A 15,310-nucleotide genomic window follows, 5' to 3' on the forward strand; every position below is an offset into this window, starting at 1 on the left:
AGAGGCTATGTATCTTGTGTTGTTTTTCATAATAGTATCAGTTCAAATGTAGGTTCTTAGTTTAATTCTAGGATACTTTCTATATCACTAATGGTATCTCACCTTTTTGAGTATCTTAAAATTATTTCACATTTCAAGCATTGTCAATAACCTAGATACTTCGTATATTTTGCATATTTTCCAAAATGTGTATATAATCCATTGTGAATAATACAATATAAATCCATTTAACAATAGTAAGGATAAAATGATCCTTACAGACTTTTTCTTTCTTTTATTTTTTAAAGATTTATTTATTTATTTTTAGAGAGAAAGAGAGAGAGAGAGCAAGTGCTCGAGTGTGGGAGAGGCAGAGGGAGAGGGAGAGATTGAATCTCCAGCAGACTCCCTGCTGAGCATGGAGCCTGACCCGACTGGGTCTCACAACCTATCCCCCCACCCCCATCCCCACTCCTGTCCCTGTTCCCCCCATCATGACCTGAGCTGAAACTAAGAGTTGGTTGCTCAACTGACTGAGTAACCCAGGTACCCCTCATTACAGACTTTTTCAATTAAAAATAAATAAGTAAAACTGCAACTACTATTCTGTAGTAGAATTGTATTTTTTCTTAAAAAAGGAGGGACTATATTTTCTTTAAAAAAACAAAAAAGGACTGTGTTTTTGAAAAGATAGTTTTCCATCAGAGCATTCTACTAATTTATGTGTTAGAATATATATAAATAATGAAGAGTCTAATACATAGTAGGCACATAACAGATATTCATAAAAAACTTTATTTTTTTCTTTTTTTTAAGATTTATTTGTTTTAGAGAGAGAATGTGAATGGGGGGGGAGGGGCAGAGGGAGAGAGACTGAGAGAGTGCCAAGCAGATTCCCTGCTGAGCACAGAGCCAGACCCAGGGCTCCATTCAAGGCTCGCTCCCAGGACCCTGAGATCATGGCCTGAGCTGAAATCAAGAGTCAGATGCTTAACCGACTGAGACACCCAGGCACCCTTTTAGTTTTTATCCTGTGTTTGTTAGTTATCAGAAATATTTATGAAACTTTGTTTCTCTAAAGGAAACAATCCTTAAAGAACAATGTAATGACTATTGAATAATATTGATAATGATTTTAGCTCTCAAGTTTAAGGCAGAAAGGAATGATTGTGTGTATTTCATTATAAACTCCTCTAGACTGAGGCATTAGGCATTCCATACATATTTTATTTATATTTCATATTTGTGATTCTATAATCATAAAGGAAACTAATAAAACATAAAATTGTTTCATCTTGTTTTGGTTTAGTAATGCAAAGTTCTTCTACTTAAAGTTCAAACTGTATAAAATATTCATTAAATATCTATTCTATTTTTTTAGTTTTTCAAAATACATTGAAAATATCAATGATATTACAAAATATAATGTAATGAACAAATGGGTATGCATTACCCAACTTTTAAAAATGAAATATATCAGAGATGCCTGGGTAGCTCAGTTGGTTGAGCATCTGCTTTGGCTCAAGTCACGATCCCAGGGTCCTGGGATTGTGTCCTGCATCAGGCTCTTTGCTCAGCGGGGAGCCTGCTTTTCCCTCTGCCTGCCTCTCTCTCTCTCTCTGACAAATAAATAAATAAAATCTAAAAATAAAATAACATAAAATAAAATAGAATTAAATTGAATTAAAATAAAGTGTATCTATGGAGTTGAAGGCTTCTGGGTACCCTTGACCCTGGGTACCCATGGTGTGCTCCTTCTCCTTACTGTCTCTACTTGGGGGGATCCCCATCCGATTTGTGTTCATATCTCTAAGCAAATACAGATCTGCATTTTTACATTTAATATAGACAGCCTATAAGATATCTGCTTCTATATTTTATTATTTCTGCTATTAATAATTCCTGAAACAAATTTATAATATCATCTGTATCTGTTTCAGCTGCCAATTTTCAGTTATTGAAAATGGCAATGAAGAAAATAAATACATTATATTTACCCAAGTGTTGCTTATTCTCTTTAAAAATAGTTGTGATACCAGATTTTTTCCCCTTTTCTCTTCCACCACAAACCTTAAATTGTTGGTGGGTTTCTCAACCATGCATAAATAATGGGGCATATGTCCTAGATAATTCATTCTGTTGGGTTGAGTATTATAACCCCACTTGCCTATATTTCTCTAAGGTATGGAATACGTCCACAACTCTGACAAAGACAAATATAAAACACTCCTGAAGACATTATCTGTCTTCATGATAAAATGTCATAAGTTGTCATCAGTTATTCTAAGATGGATCAACTAACACTGTTATCATTTTAAGGCTGTTAGCAAACTGTAATAGAGTTTATCCAGTTGTGAATGATATATACTAGCTCTCTGGATATTTGGCAGGGTTGGTTTCCATTGTGCCAGAATTCTGAGGTGACTTACACCTGTTCATTTTCTCTGGAAAAAGGCTGTATCTCATTTCAGTACCAAAAATAATTATAGTGGTTTAAAGATAGAGAGATGTGCAGCAAATATAGGAGAAACTTTGAGGGAAATTAACAAAAAAATAACTTCTATGAAAGCTGCATTGTGCCGATGTTACTATGTAAAATTTTAAGAATTAAAAGGCTATCAAAATATGAAGTAGTCAATATGGATAATCCTGAAAGAGTTCTCATTCTCTTTAAATTTTAAATATGCTTTGGAATGATCATGAAATAACAAATGTTCATTCTATTTTAAAAAGGACATAGGGCACCTGGGTGGCCCAGTCAGTTAAGTCTCTGACTCTTTTTTTTTTTTCTTAAGATTTTATGTATTTATTTGACAGAGAGAAAGAGAGAGAGAGAGCACACAAGCAGGAGGAGTGGCAGGCAGAGGGAGAGGGAGAAGCAGGCTCCCCGCTGAGCAAGGAGCCCGATGCGGGGCTCGAACCCAGGACCCTGGGATCATGACCTGAGCTGAAGGCAGACATTCAATCAAATGAGCCACCCAGGTGCCCCCAGTCTCTGACTTTTGATCTCAGCTCAGGTCTTGATCTCAGGGTCATGAGTTTGAGCCCGTGATGGGCTCCATGCTAGGTGTGGAGCCTACTTAAAAAATAAATAAATAAAAATTAAAAGGAGAAAAACTGTTAAGGACTGAAAAGTCACAATTATCCTACATTTCAGTGGTAATTGCTGTTGCTACAAGTCCTTCAGAGCTATTCTCTACATTTATACATGCATAAAGTTATAAAATTGTTTTTTAATATTTTCCTTTTAAATTTTACTATGAAGGCTTTTCTCAGGCTAGTAAAAGAAGAGTTACTTCATATTTTTTTTTTCTTTTTTAAAGTATTTATTTAAAGTCCAGTTAGTTAAGATACAATGTTATATTAATTTCCTATGTATAATATAGTGATTCATCACTTCCATACATCACCTGGTGCTCATCACAAGTGCCCTCATTGATCCCCATCACCTGTTTATCCCATCCCCCTCCCCACCTCCCCTCTGGTAACCATCAGTTTGTTCTCTAGAGTTAAGGGTCTGTTTCTTGGTTTGCCTCTCTCTCTCTTTTTTCCCTTTGCTCATTTGTTTTGCTTCTTAAATTCCACATATGAGTGAAATCATATGGTATTTGGCTAAGTAATATTCTATTGTGTGTGTATATATCTATATATCTATATCTATATCTATATATCACATCGTCTTTATCCATTCATCAATTGATGGACACTTGGACTATTTCCATATCTTGGCTATTGTGGGTAATGCTGCTATAAACATCGAGGTGCATGTACCACTTTGAATTAATATTTTTGTATTCTTTGGGTAAATAATAGTGCAATTCCTGGATTGTAGGGTATTTTTATTTTTAGCTTTATGAGGAACCTCCATGCTGTTTTCCAGAGTGGCTGCACCAGTTTGCATTCCCACCAACAGTGCAAGAAGGTTCCCTTTTCTCTGCATCCTCGCCAACATCTGTTGTTTCTTGTGTTGTTGATTTTAGCCATTCTGACAGGTGTGAATTGATATCTCATTGTGGTTTTGATTTGCATTTCCCTGATGATGAGTGATGTTGAGCATATTTTTATAGTCTGTTGGCCATCTGTATGTCTTTGGAAAAATGTCTATTCATGTCTTCTGCCCATTTTTTAATTGGATTATTTGTTTTTTGGGTGTTGAGTTTTATAAGTTCTTTTCTATATTTTGGATACTAACCCTTTATCAGATATGTCATTTGCAAATATGTTCTCCCATTCCAAAGGTTGCCTTTTAGTTTTGTTGATTGTTTCCTTCTCTGAAGGAGAAGGTGAGAAGCTTTTTATTTTGATGTAGTCCCAATAGTTTATTTTGTTTTTTCCCTTACCTCAGATGACCAATCTAGGAATAAGTTGCTGCCTGTGCTCTCTACTAGGGTTTTTATGGTTTCAGGTCTCACATTTAGGTCTTAAATCCATTTTGAATTTTTTTTGTCAATGGTGTAAAAATGGTCCAGTTTTCCCAACACCATTTTTTGAAGAGACATTCTTTTTCCATTGGATATTCTTTTCTCCTTTGTCAAAGGTTAATTAATCATGTAATTGTGGGCTTATTTCTGGGTTTTCTAGTCTGTTCCATTGATCTGTGTCTATTTTTTTGCCAGTACCATACTGTTTTGATTACTATAGCTTTGTAATATAACTTGAGGTCCAGACTTGTGGTGCCTCCAGCTTTGCTTTTCTTCTTTAAGATTGCTCTGGCTATTTGGGTCTTTTATGGTTCCATGCACATTTTAGGATTGTTTGTTCTAGCTCTGTGAAAAATGCTATTGGTGTTTTGATAGTTGTTGCATTAAATGTGTAGATTGCTTTGGGTAGTATAGACATTTTAACAATATTTGTTCTTCCAGTCCATGAGCATGGAATGTCTTTCCATTTCATTGTGTCATCTTCAATTTCTTTGCATCAGTATTTTATAGTTCTCAGAGTACAGGTTTTTCGCCTCTTTGGTTTGGTTCATTCCTAGGTACCTTATTGTTTTTGATGCAATTATAAATGGGATTGATTCCTTAATTTCTCTTTCTGCTGCTTCATTATTGGTGTATAGAAATGCAACAGATTTCTGTACATTGATTTTATATCCTGTGACTTTACTAAATTCGTTTATCAGTTCTAGCAGTTCTTTGGTGGAGTCTTTCAGGTTTTCTGTATATAGTATCGTGTCATCTGCGAATAGTGATAGTTTGACTTCTTCCTTGTCAATTTGGATGTCTTTTATTTCTTTTTGTTGTCTGATTGCTGTGGCTAAGACTTCCAGTATTATGTCGAATAATTCAAGTGGTAAGAGTGGACATCCCTGTCTTGTTCTTGACTAAAGAGCAAAAGCTCTCAGTTTTTCCCCATTGAGGATGATATTAGCTGTGGGTTTTTCATATAAGGCCTTTATTATATCGTATATTCCTCTAACCCTACTTTTTTGAGGGTTTTTATCATACATGGATGTTGCACTTTGTCAAATGTTTTTCTGCATCTATTGAAAGGATCATATGGTTCTTATCCTTTCTTTTATTAATATGATGTACCACATTGATTTGAGAATATTGAACCACCTTTTCAACCCAGGAATAAATCCCACTTGATCGTGGTGAATAATTTTTTTAATGTTTTGTTGGATTTGGTTTGCTAGTACTTTGTTGAGGATTTTTGCATCTATGTTCATCAGAAATATTGGCCTATAGTTCTCTTTTTTGTGGTATCTTTATCTGGTTTTGATATCAGGGTAATGCTGGCCTCATCATTTTTAATTACTGTCTAGCATCCCATAATAGGGATGCATTTTAATGTATTTAACCAGACTCATACATTAAAATACTTATATAATATACTTTCAAATTAAAATACTGTGTTTAAATTCAAAAAAAAAATACTTTATATGTCTCTTTTTTTAGTAACTGTGCTACAAACTTTATAATGTCTTAAATATGAGGTGTTTTTCATTAGAGAAGGAAACTTGAGAGAATGGTATGACAGATACTGCTGTTCGCCTACCACAGATCCATTCTCTAACCACTCTTCCCTCTTCCTCACCAACAAAATCCTGATTTGTTCATTTTCTGTAAGGAGTGAGGTCCTTCAGAGGAACCTGGGTACCTCTCTGGCCCCATGATGGTGAACTTTCACTGGGCAAAATCAGTCATGTGGGTGCCACTCCCCTTGCACGATTGTTTTAAGCACAGGCATGTTGACATAGGCATAGACTTTGGCTCCTTTTGGCCAGTGTTCTCTATGGATTTTCTGCTGAGTGGCTTATGTGTAGAACATCCTCACTATTAAAATGAGACACAAGATAGGACTTGACTTTTCTGGATTGTATTATCTCTGTGTAATATCTGCAGATGCAATGGCAATCTTAGGACCATATGACAAAAACCAAGAGAATTTCATAGAATTCAAGCCATGGTCATGACTTTCTTAAATCTCTGAAGTAATCAACTTGTACCAATTTTTAATATGTGAGATGTTGCAATCCTTATTTTTAAGCCACTTTTATTTATGTTTGTTGTTTTTTTTTTTTTTTTTCAGCTAAAGCATTTTGATACAAAGAAATGTCATAGCATTTCTCTTATATGTATTGCTTTCTGGGGATAGTATAAATCGAAGCAGGTAGGATATATGCTTGACATGTGTCTTTATCTGAGGTCATGACTGGAATTAATATAACAGAGTCAGTCTAACAAGCCCTGGTACCAGAAGTGAGAGATGAAACACCTGAGAGGAACCCATGAAAATTATCGGTCTTCAGTCACTGGCATATGTGGACTTTCTTTCCTAGTTATTGTGTACCATGTCTGTTATACTATACTTACAAAGTATGAAGACAACTAAAATTATTTTTATGTAATATAAAAAAAAAACCTTACTACTGCATTATTAAAAAAAATATGTATGAGGACAGAGTTAGACAGAAAACGTCATTTCCCTTTGTTGTGTTCCTGCTTTGGAAGTCTTCTTTTTTTAATTAATTTATTTGAGAGAGAGAGAGAACACAAACTGGGGGGAGAGGCAGAGGCAGAGGGAGAAGCAGACTCCCCGTTAAGCAGGGAGCCCGATGTGGGGCTCGATCCCAGGACCCTGAGATCATGACCCAAGCCAAAGGCAGATACTTAACTGACTGAGCCACCCAGGTGCCCCTGGAAATCTTATTTTTAATATATAAATGTTGTATATACTGTATGCATGCATGCATGTGTGCATACTCACCCATGCGGGTTTTCATTTAGGACTTTTTTAAAAGCAAATGTGAGGAAGCCAAAGGCATTTTTCCCTGCTCATCTTATTGTTCCTTTTATAGGCTTTCATGTTAACTGACTTCAGTATCCAATGTTAGAAAAATTCCTTTTTCTTTATAATTCTCTTTCTGAAATTTTTATTTTATTTGTTTTATTTTTCTCATATATAAATAGTTTGATTTGGAAATGCCACATATTAAAAAAAAAGATTTAACTAAATGGCTCAGTGTAACATTCCTCATCTTAGCCCAGTCATGCAGACAAGACATTTTTGTAGCTCACAGAAGAAAAGAATGCCTTGCAACAATTTCATGAGGGATAATGAAGTAAGTCTGTCTCTGACTTAAAAAAAAAAAAAAGAGTAAAATAACATAAGTAGTCCTGGAAAATAGATGCATCAATATCCTCATAGCTCTCAGTAAAATGGACATTGTTTTCACTTAAGAAAAACATGCATATAACATATATGCCTATAAAATATTGCTCCTTTTTATTTAGGAGAAAACGAGCAATACCTCTATTTGCCATTCTTTCAGATAACTAATGCAGACACGCACTGATTTATTTTGTTAACCATGCATTGCCGATAAAGAATGTTCAGCTCTAAAATGCTGCCATACGTAGGTGGTAATAAACCAATACTGATGGAATGCTAGTTATTTTTAAATGAGAAGTTTCTTTATAATTTTACATTGTTATAGCATTCCCATTGTTATAGCATTCAACTACTAGAAGATTACAGCTTAGAAATCATTGGTACAGAACTCAGGACTGAAATGTTTTTCTAAACATTGTTTATGAATATGTTAATTTTACAAGCACATATGTTAATTTTACAAGCACATTTCCATTTATTTTGGATGTACGCTTCTATGAATTGTACTCGTGTGTCTGACATAGCTAATCATTTTATTTTTGGAATGGGCTCCATCAATATTCTATGGATGTTGACGATTATGATAGTTTGTTCTATCAAATATTACTCAGAGATATGTGGAATACTGGGAACTTGGACTTCTTTGCAAGATTACCACATTTTGAAATATATTTCTGTGTTTTAGAGTATCATTAAGTCAGATTGAAAAATTCAAAGGTTCAGGGCGCCTGGGTGGCTCAGTTGGTTAAGCGACTGCCTTCGGCTCAGGTCATGATCCTGGAGTCCCTGGATCGAGTCCCGCATCGGGCTCCCTGCTCGGCAGGGAGTCTGCTTCTCCCTCTGACCCTCCCCCCTCTCATGCTCTCTCTATCTCATTCTCTCTCAATTGAATAAATAAAATCTTTAAAAAAAGAAAAGAAAAGAAAAATTCAAAGGTTCATAAATTTGTAAATTTGTATTGTAGTAAGGGAATCTGAAAAGGTTTTTATTTTTTTTAAGTTGCCACTGGAAATGTTGAGAATTACCATTTTAAATTGGGTTTTGTCAAAATAAAATTATTTCAGTCTATAAACATGAAATAGTCATTTTTAATTTATTTATAGAGTGGTATTAATAACACAGAAACATAAATTCAATTTAATATGTATCAGTGGGTTTCATTAACAATTTCTTAATGTTTGATAGTTCATATTTTATAAGGTTTTATGTAGGTGCAAAGTGAAACCATATTCCAGTTTCTATAAAATACTTTAAAATTTACATTTATTTGTCAGGTAAATATAGCTCAATTTCCCATATCTAATCCTTATAATTTAAGAGTGTTACTTTATATGGCTAAAGGAACTTTACGTAAGTGCTGAAATTAAGGCTCTTGTGATGGGCAGATTATCCTGGATTATGGAGGTGGGCCTTAAATATAATCACAGGGGTCTTTATAGGGAAGCAAGCAGATCAAATAAAGAAGAAGGTGATGTCATGTCAAAGTGAGAAAAGGTTACTGTGATGTGGGACCCAAGCCAAAGAATGAGGGGACAGCCTCTAGAAACTGGAAAAAAGCAAGGGAACAGATTCTCTACAGACCCTGCACATGGCACCAATCCTGCCAACACCTTGGTTTTAGGCATGTAAGACTCATTTTGGATTTCTGATGTCCAGACCTCTAAGAGAATAGCTCTGCATTATTTTAAGCTGTTAAATTTGTCCCAGGAGCAGCAAGAAAACTAATACAGCATCCTAGTTTCTGCACTCCTCACTAATCACTTTGGTCATGTTTTTACTTGCTTGTATCAAATTACATTTTTTTAATATAAAGGAATGTTTGTGAAATTACATGTAAAAGAATGTAGAAAAAGGGATGCCTGGGTGGCTCAGTTGGTTAAGCGTCTGCTTTCGGCTCAGGTCATGATCCCAGGGACCTGGGACTGAGTCCCACATCGGGATCCCTGCTCGACAGGGAGCTTGCTTCTCCCTCTGCCGGCCGCTCCCCCTGCTTGTGCTCTCTCTCTCTCTCTGACAAATAAATAAATAAAATCTTAAAAAGAAAGAAAGGATGTAGAAAAAGAGAGACTTGAGGTTGGACAATTACCTTGTGAAACATAGAATGTAGTTTTCATATCTTAAATTGCCACTTAAATTAAAAGTAGACAACATTGCCAAACTCCTTTGCAAATACTTAGGTGTATAGCTACAATATAAAAATGATTTTTTTTTTTTTTAAGATTTTATCTATTCATTTGGCAAAGGGAGACACAGCGAGAGAGGGAACACAAGCAGGAGAAGTGGGAGAGGGAGAAGCAGGCCTCCCATGGAGCAGGGAGCCCGATGCGGGGCTCGATCCCAGGACCCCGGGACCACGACCCGAGCTGAAGGCAGACGCTTAACGACTGAGCCACCCAGGCACCCTGATTTTTTTTTTTTTTTTTAGAGAGGGAGAGAAAATGGGGAAGAGGGGCAGAGGGAGACAGAATCTTAAGCAGGCTCCATGTCCAGCAGGGAGCCTGACACAGGGCCAATCTCACAACCCTGAGAGCATAACTTGAGCTGAAATCAGAGTCGGGAGCTTAACTGACTAAGCCACCCAGGCACCCTGAATTTTTTTTTTAATGATGATGATTGATTTTTTTTCTCTGATTACTTATTTCTCTTACCATTTGAATAAGATCTAGATGATTTCTTTATGACATGTATTTGTATATGTATGTATATATGTGTATATATATGTATATATGACATATATATGTGTGTGTATATATATATATATATATATATATATATATATTCATATTCTGCCATGAAATAGTTGCCTTCTCCTTCCCAGGGTTCTAAGTCCAAAACGAACGCCAGATCAGCAGGTCTCTGACAGGCAGAGAAAAATAAGGAAAGTATAAAAAAGTTGTTCTGTTGATTGACATTGAACAAATTACTGCTTTTATTTATTAATTCTTTTTAGAGAGAGAGAGGGAGGGGGGCAGGGCAGGGCAGAGGAGAGGGAAAGAGAGAATCTGAAGCAGGCTCCAGGACCCTGAGATCATGACTGAAGCCGAAATCAAGAGTCGGGCACTTAAGTGACTGAGCCACCCAAGTGTCCCAAAATACTACTTTTTTTTATATTGCTGTATTTTATCATGAAAATTTAAAATCTTCAGTTACTCTGATTACCTAACCTGTTTTCAGATTTTAAACATTAGAATATTATGATGGTGGTGCTTTTTTTTTTTTGCATAAACATATCTTTAAAACATTATATTTACATTAAAAGTAAACAATGAAAAATTCTGAGTTTAAGGTACATGAGAACATTTGATTATTTTATTTCACATTTATCATCTATAATATTTTAGAATGAATTTAACAATTTTGACATCACTATAAATGTATATAAAAGTACTCTTACTGGTGTAAGTTGTTTATTGTTCAATAAGCTTTCATCAAAAGTATAGTTAATTTCATTTTTATTTATAGTAACTGAAGTCATTGAAAAAAGAAGATAGAACCATTAAACTTCTGTTTTTGAAATGTAGTCTTTAAACAATCAATATTAGAATATATAATATACAAGAATAATATTCTAGAGATTATCTACCTTTCTCCCTGATTTTTAAGAATCTTAACTTATAAAGAACATTTAATATGGAATTATTAATAAAATATGGAATTATTTTGAAAAGTTAATGTTTCAAATGCAGAACAGTGATGCTAATGACTGCAAATATATTATTGGTATAGCATGTTTCGGTTTATATACCTCTTCACATACACTATCTCATTAGTTGAAAGGCTTATTTGACTTATTTCTGGTTAACATTGAGTAAGATATTTGAGACTCACAAAGGTGTCTAATGTTTACAGCAAATGATCACTTAATTTTCTTATATATACAAAAATAATTAGTATTTTTATAACTTAAATAATGTGTAATATGGAAACTGGTTGGTGCACATGTCTAGATAGATAAGTGGATAGGTGGATTATTATAGTGTTCATATTATATTTTTTAGTCGATACAGACAATAACCATTTGAAATCTCTGATTCAAGACCACTTTCTGTGCAACTAACACTTACATAATTGTAAATTTTAACCTTCACGCCCAACTCATAAATTACTAGAAATCTGTCTGTTGATATAAAACATTGATTGTTTAAATAATAAAAGATGTGTTAGTTGCCCTTCTATATCAGAATATTACAAGAATACACACAACTTCTAAATGAATTTTATTATTTGAACTGTAGTAATTAGAATAAAATGCTGATAATAGGGTGTAAAACAACAGTAGACGAAGAAAGAAAGCAATACATATATATATATATATATGTAATATATATATTTCAAATTTGCCATGACTTAATGACTGCAGATCAGAAATATTACTTTTACAGAATATTTACATTTTACTAAATTTCATGGTGTATACTTCTTTTATTAATTATTTCTACTTCAAATGTATTCCTGATAACTTTCTTTGACAAATTACAGAAATAACTATAAGTTTTTATATATGCTCATTTTATAAACACCTGAGATTGATTTATGAGGTTTTTTTTTTTCAAGGCATGATGTGAAAATCGTATACCTTAACTGCAAAGAAACATGTATTTTAACTTGAGACATCTCCTTCAAGAAGTTTTCTTTGTAAAAGAGAAGTGCTATTTTTTGAAAGTCTGAGTACACTAACATGGCAAGGTGCCTACTTACAGCATATCTGTGAGAACAGCCATATTTACACTAATGTTATTATACAAATGTCTAATAACCACCCTCAGACATTAAATCCACACAAGAGAACTTTAGGGACATGTTGATCCTCAGCATTAACTGTTATGCTAAATTGCCGGGTAAGTATGGACTATTGACTTTTATTAATCTTCCACTGATCGCGCAGAATATATTTTTCAGCTTACAGCATTCACTAATGAATCAATTTTAATTTAGGGACTAAATAAAATCTTCATTAAGGCCAACAAATGGTAGCCTCCAGTAAACACAAAGCATTTTCACAGTAAATCAAACTGAGGTCTGCCGTTGATGCTCCTTATCCTTCCAGTATCAGGGAAGGATACAGGAGTATAAGGTCGTATCAGAGAATGAAGCATCTCGTCAAGAAGGCATAATGGAAAATTCTAGCTGTAAGGTACTATATTTCTGAGATGAATAAACAACATAAAACAGAGGATAACTATAGAACGTCTCATCCTATACCCTTAGTGACAATATTATAGTTGGAAAAAAACATTGTTTTTTTTATAGAAGTATCTACCTCTCAATAAATTATCAAATCTAGACAATTTCTAGGTAAAATTTACCTTAGCAAAGCCATTCTGAACTTGGGTGTCTTTTGCAACATAAGAATCAATTTCATTATATGTATATTTACCCATGATTAAGTCTGCGCAGCCCAGATTTGTTTAGCCCAATTGCCACAAAAGATGCATAGTTTATATTTCTATCTCAGTAGTGGCTTTTGATTATTCTCTTTGGAGATTTAAAGTTACTTTAAATTATAGGATATTGGCATTTGTGAACAGCAATCTGTGAGGTTAGTGTAATTATTTGACTGAACACAGGAACATGAGCATCAATACTTAAAAATGGTTTAACTTATGGTGTTAGTAATATATCAATTTATATAAATTAAATTTAGGTATATTTTAATATTCAAATATTAAATTTTTATTGATTTTTTTTTAGGTTTGGCTAAAAGCTTTTCCACATCATATTTTCACTGCCTTTAAAATAGATGTCATGATAATCAGCAAATTTATTTTACAATTTCTAATAAAACTGGTCATATTTTCTCAGTTTTGTTTTTTTTTTTTTAAATAATGGTAGTGAGTGATTCCTACCAAACAATCCTTACCTGTGTTCACATTGGCAATATCCTAAGGACCAGTTAGTGTTGCTTAAGCAGTATTTAACTTCTAACTCAAAATCGTACCATTTTCATTGAAATATTAAATTTGTTAGTAGGAGTAAACCAGGTGAATTGATTTTTATTTCCAGTTTTTTTAAGTGTACTACAGATATTTCCTTCATAAGTCTAAAATTCTAAATTGACCAAAACCTTATGTAAAATCTTTGTAACAAGAACCAAATTAATACTGGTGTTAATAATGATTTAACTTCCCATAAATTTCTTATTTCTTCTTTTCTTTTGACTTCAGGTGCAATAACAGAACGCAGTGTGCAGTGGTGGCAGGTCCTGATGTTTTTCCAGACCCGTGTCCAGGAACCTATAAATACCTTGAAGTGCAGTATGAATGTGTCCCTTACAGTATGTATATTCCTGTTCTTTTCTTGTGAAAAAACTTTAAGCTTTGTTTTGCATGCATTGACAAAGTATTCTCTGTGAAAGCATAAGAATTATCATATATTTTTTTACATAATTTTTAAGGACTGGCTAATTAGAATTTTTCAGGATCATATATCTGCCCACCATTGGAATAATTAGATGTTGCCTGCATGATTCTGCAGCATTCATTTTGACTATACATTTCTGTATATCAATACTTATTCTAAAATTTTTCTTAATGCAAGAATATAAAATTTTTAGAAAAAATTTGAAATGAATGGTATGCCAGTACTGCATCCCTCTAGGTCCAAGCAAACAGGAAGTGAAAATGAATAATATACTTACATATTATATTATATAAATATTATATATATATATATAATATATAGGCATATATATTATATAACGCTTTATATTATATTTTTATAGTGGCATAGAAATTGATAAACTTTGAGTTTAATAGAAGCAATTATATCTAATCTACAAGTGCTGTCAACATTTTGAGGATGAGAAATATATTCATCCAGAAGGAACAAACTGAAAAGAAAATACAAAAATTACATGAACTAAAGCTCTCTTCAGAATTTATCTCTTACAGCCTCAAGAAGTTTGTCTTTGCAACTTTTATGTCAGATATGGTATATGCCAACCATATATTTTTTCTTCAGGAATAATGAAGAATCAAACAATCAAAACTGGAACATTTTTCTGACTTTTCTACCCAAAGGAAGAATCACCATTTCATAAAAATATTTTTGATCTATTAATTATTCATGGGATTCCTTAGTGAAGATCACTCGGGAAATCCTGCATTCTCACATTTAGATATTCAGTTCATCCCCAAAGTAGAAAACACCTGGGATCACAAATAAATCCCAGGTTCCCACTTCCTTTGACATCTCCGAAGTGAAGTATCTGGAGATCAGCCAGTTTGCTGTGCCAAGAAATAGTTCAAAGCTTGCCTCATTTCTGCTTATTTAAGAAGCAGCACATTACTCATAAACTGTAAGTGTGCATAATCCAATAATAGAGAGCAATTTGGCCAGCAAGAAATGAATTGAAATTTTAAAGTAATAATGAAATCAATCAAGAGAAAATTTCATTTTTGTTTTATTTATCGTGTGATTCATTAGAGAAAGTTTATCTGGTGAAGTTTTAGAAGCTTATTTTCTGGGTTATAAAAGAAAGCATAAGCATATACATTCTATTGAAATCTCAACTGAAGTTATGCTTCTTATACATTGTTATCTTTAGGGACCTTTCTATGAAAATATAAAACTCTTACTGACCAGTTACTGTTCATTAGTGATATTTTAAAGTAATAACATTTGCCTTTTGGAACTTTGACAGTTATATTTGGATTGTATAATAAGATCTTTGTGAATTATGTAGAGTAGCTGTTTCCAAAGGCATTTTATAAAA

At 33.6% G+C, this 15,310-nt stretch overlaps 1 protein-coding gene across 25 annotated transcripts in view; it reads left to right on the forward strand.

Moving 5' to 3' along the window:
* Nucleotides 1-15,310, forward strand: part of ADGRL3 (adhesion G protein-coupled receptor L3) — an 829,014-nt gene that overhangs the window by 458,624 nt on the left and 355,080 nt on the right. For all 25 annotated transcript variants that reach the window (XM_032400452.1, XM_032400458.1, XM_032400455.1 and 22 more), the window contains one exon: nucleotides 13,761-13,870. In XM_032400452.1, coding sequence (XP_032256343.1) covers nucleotides 13,761-13,870 — 110 coding nt within the window. The remainder of the gene's footprint in view (nucleotides 1-13,760; nucleotides 13,871-15,310) is intronic.

Source organism: Phoca vitulina, unplaced genomic scaffold, assembly GCF_004348235.1.
Source record: "Phoca vitulina isolate PV1807 unplaced genomic scaffold, GSC_HSeal_1.0 scaffold3, whole genome shotgun sequence".
Lineage (NCBI taxonomy): Eukaryota > Metazoa > Chordata > Mammalia > Carnivora > Phocidae > Phoca > Phoca vitulina.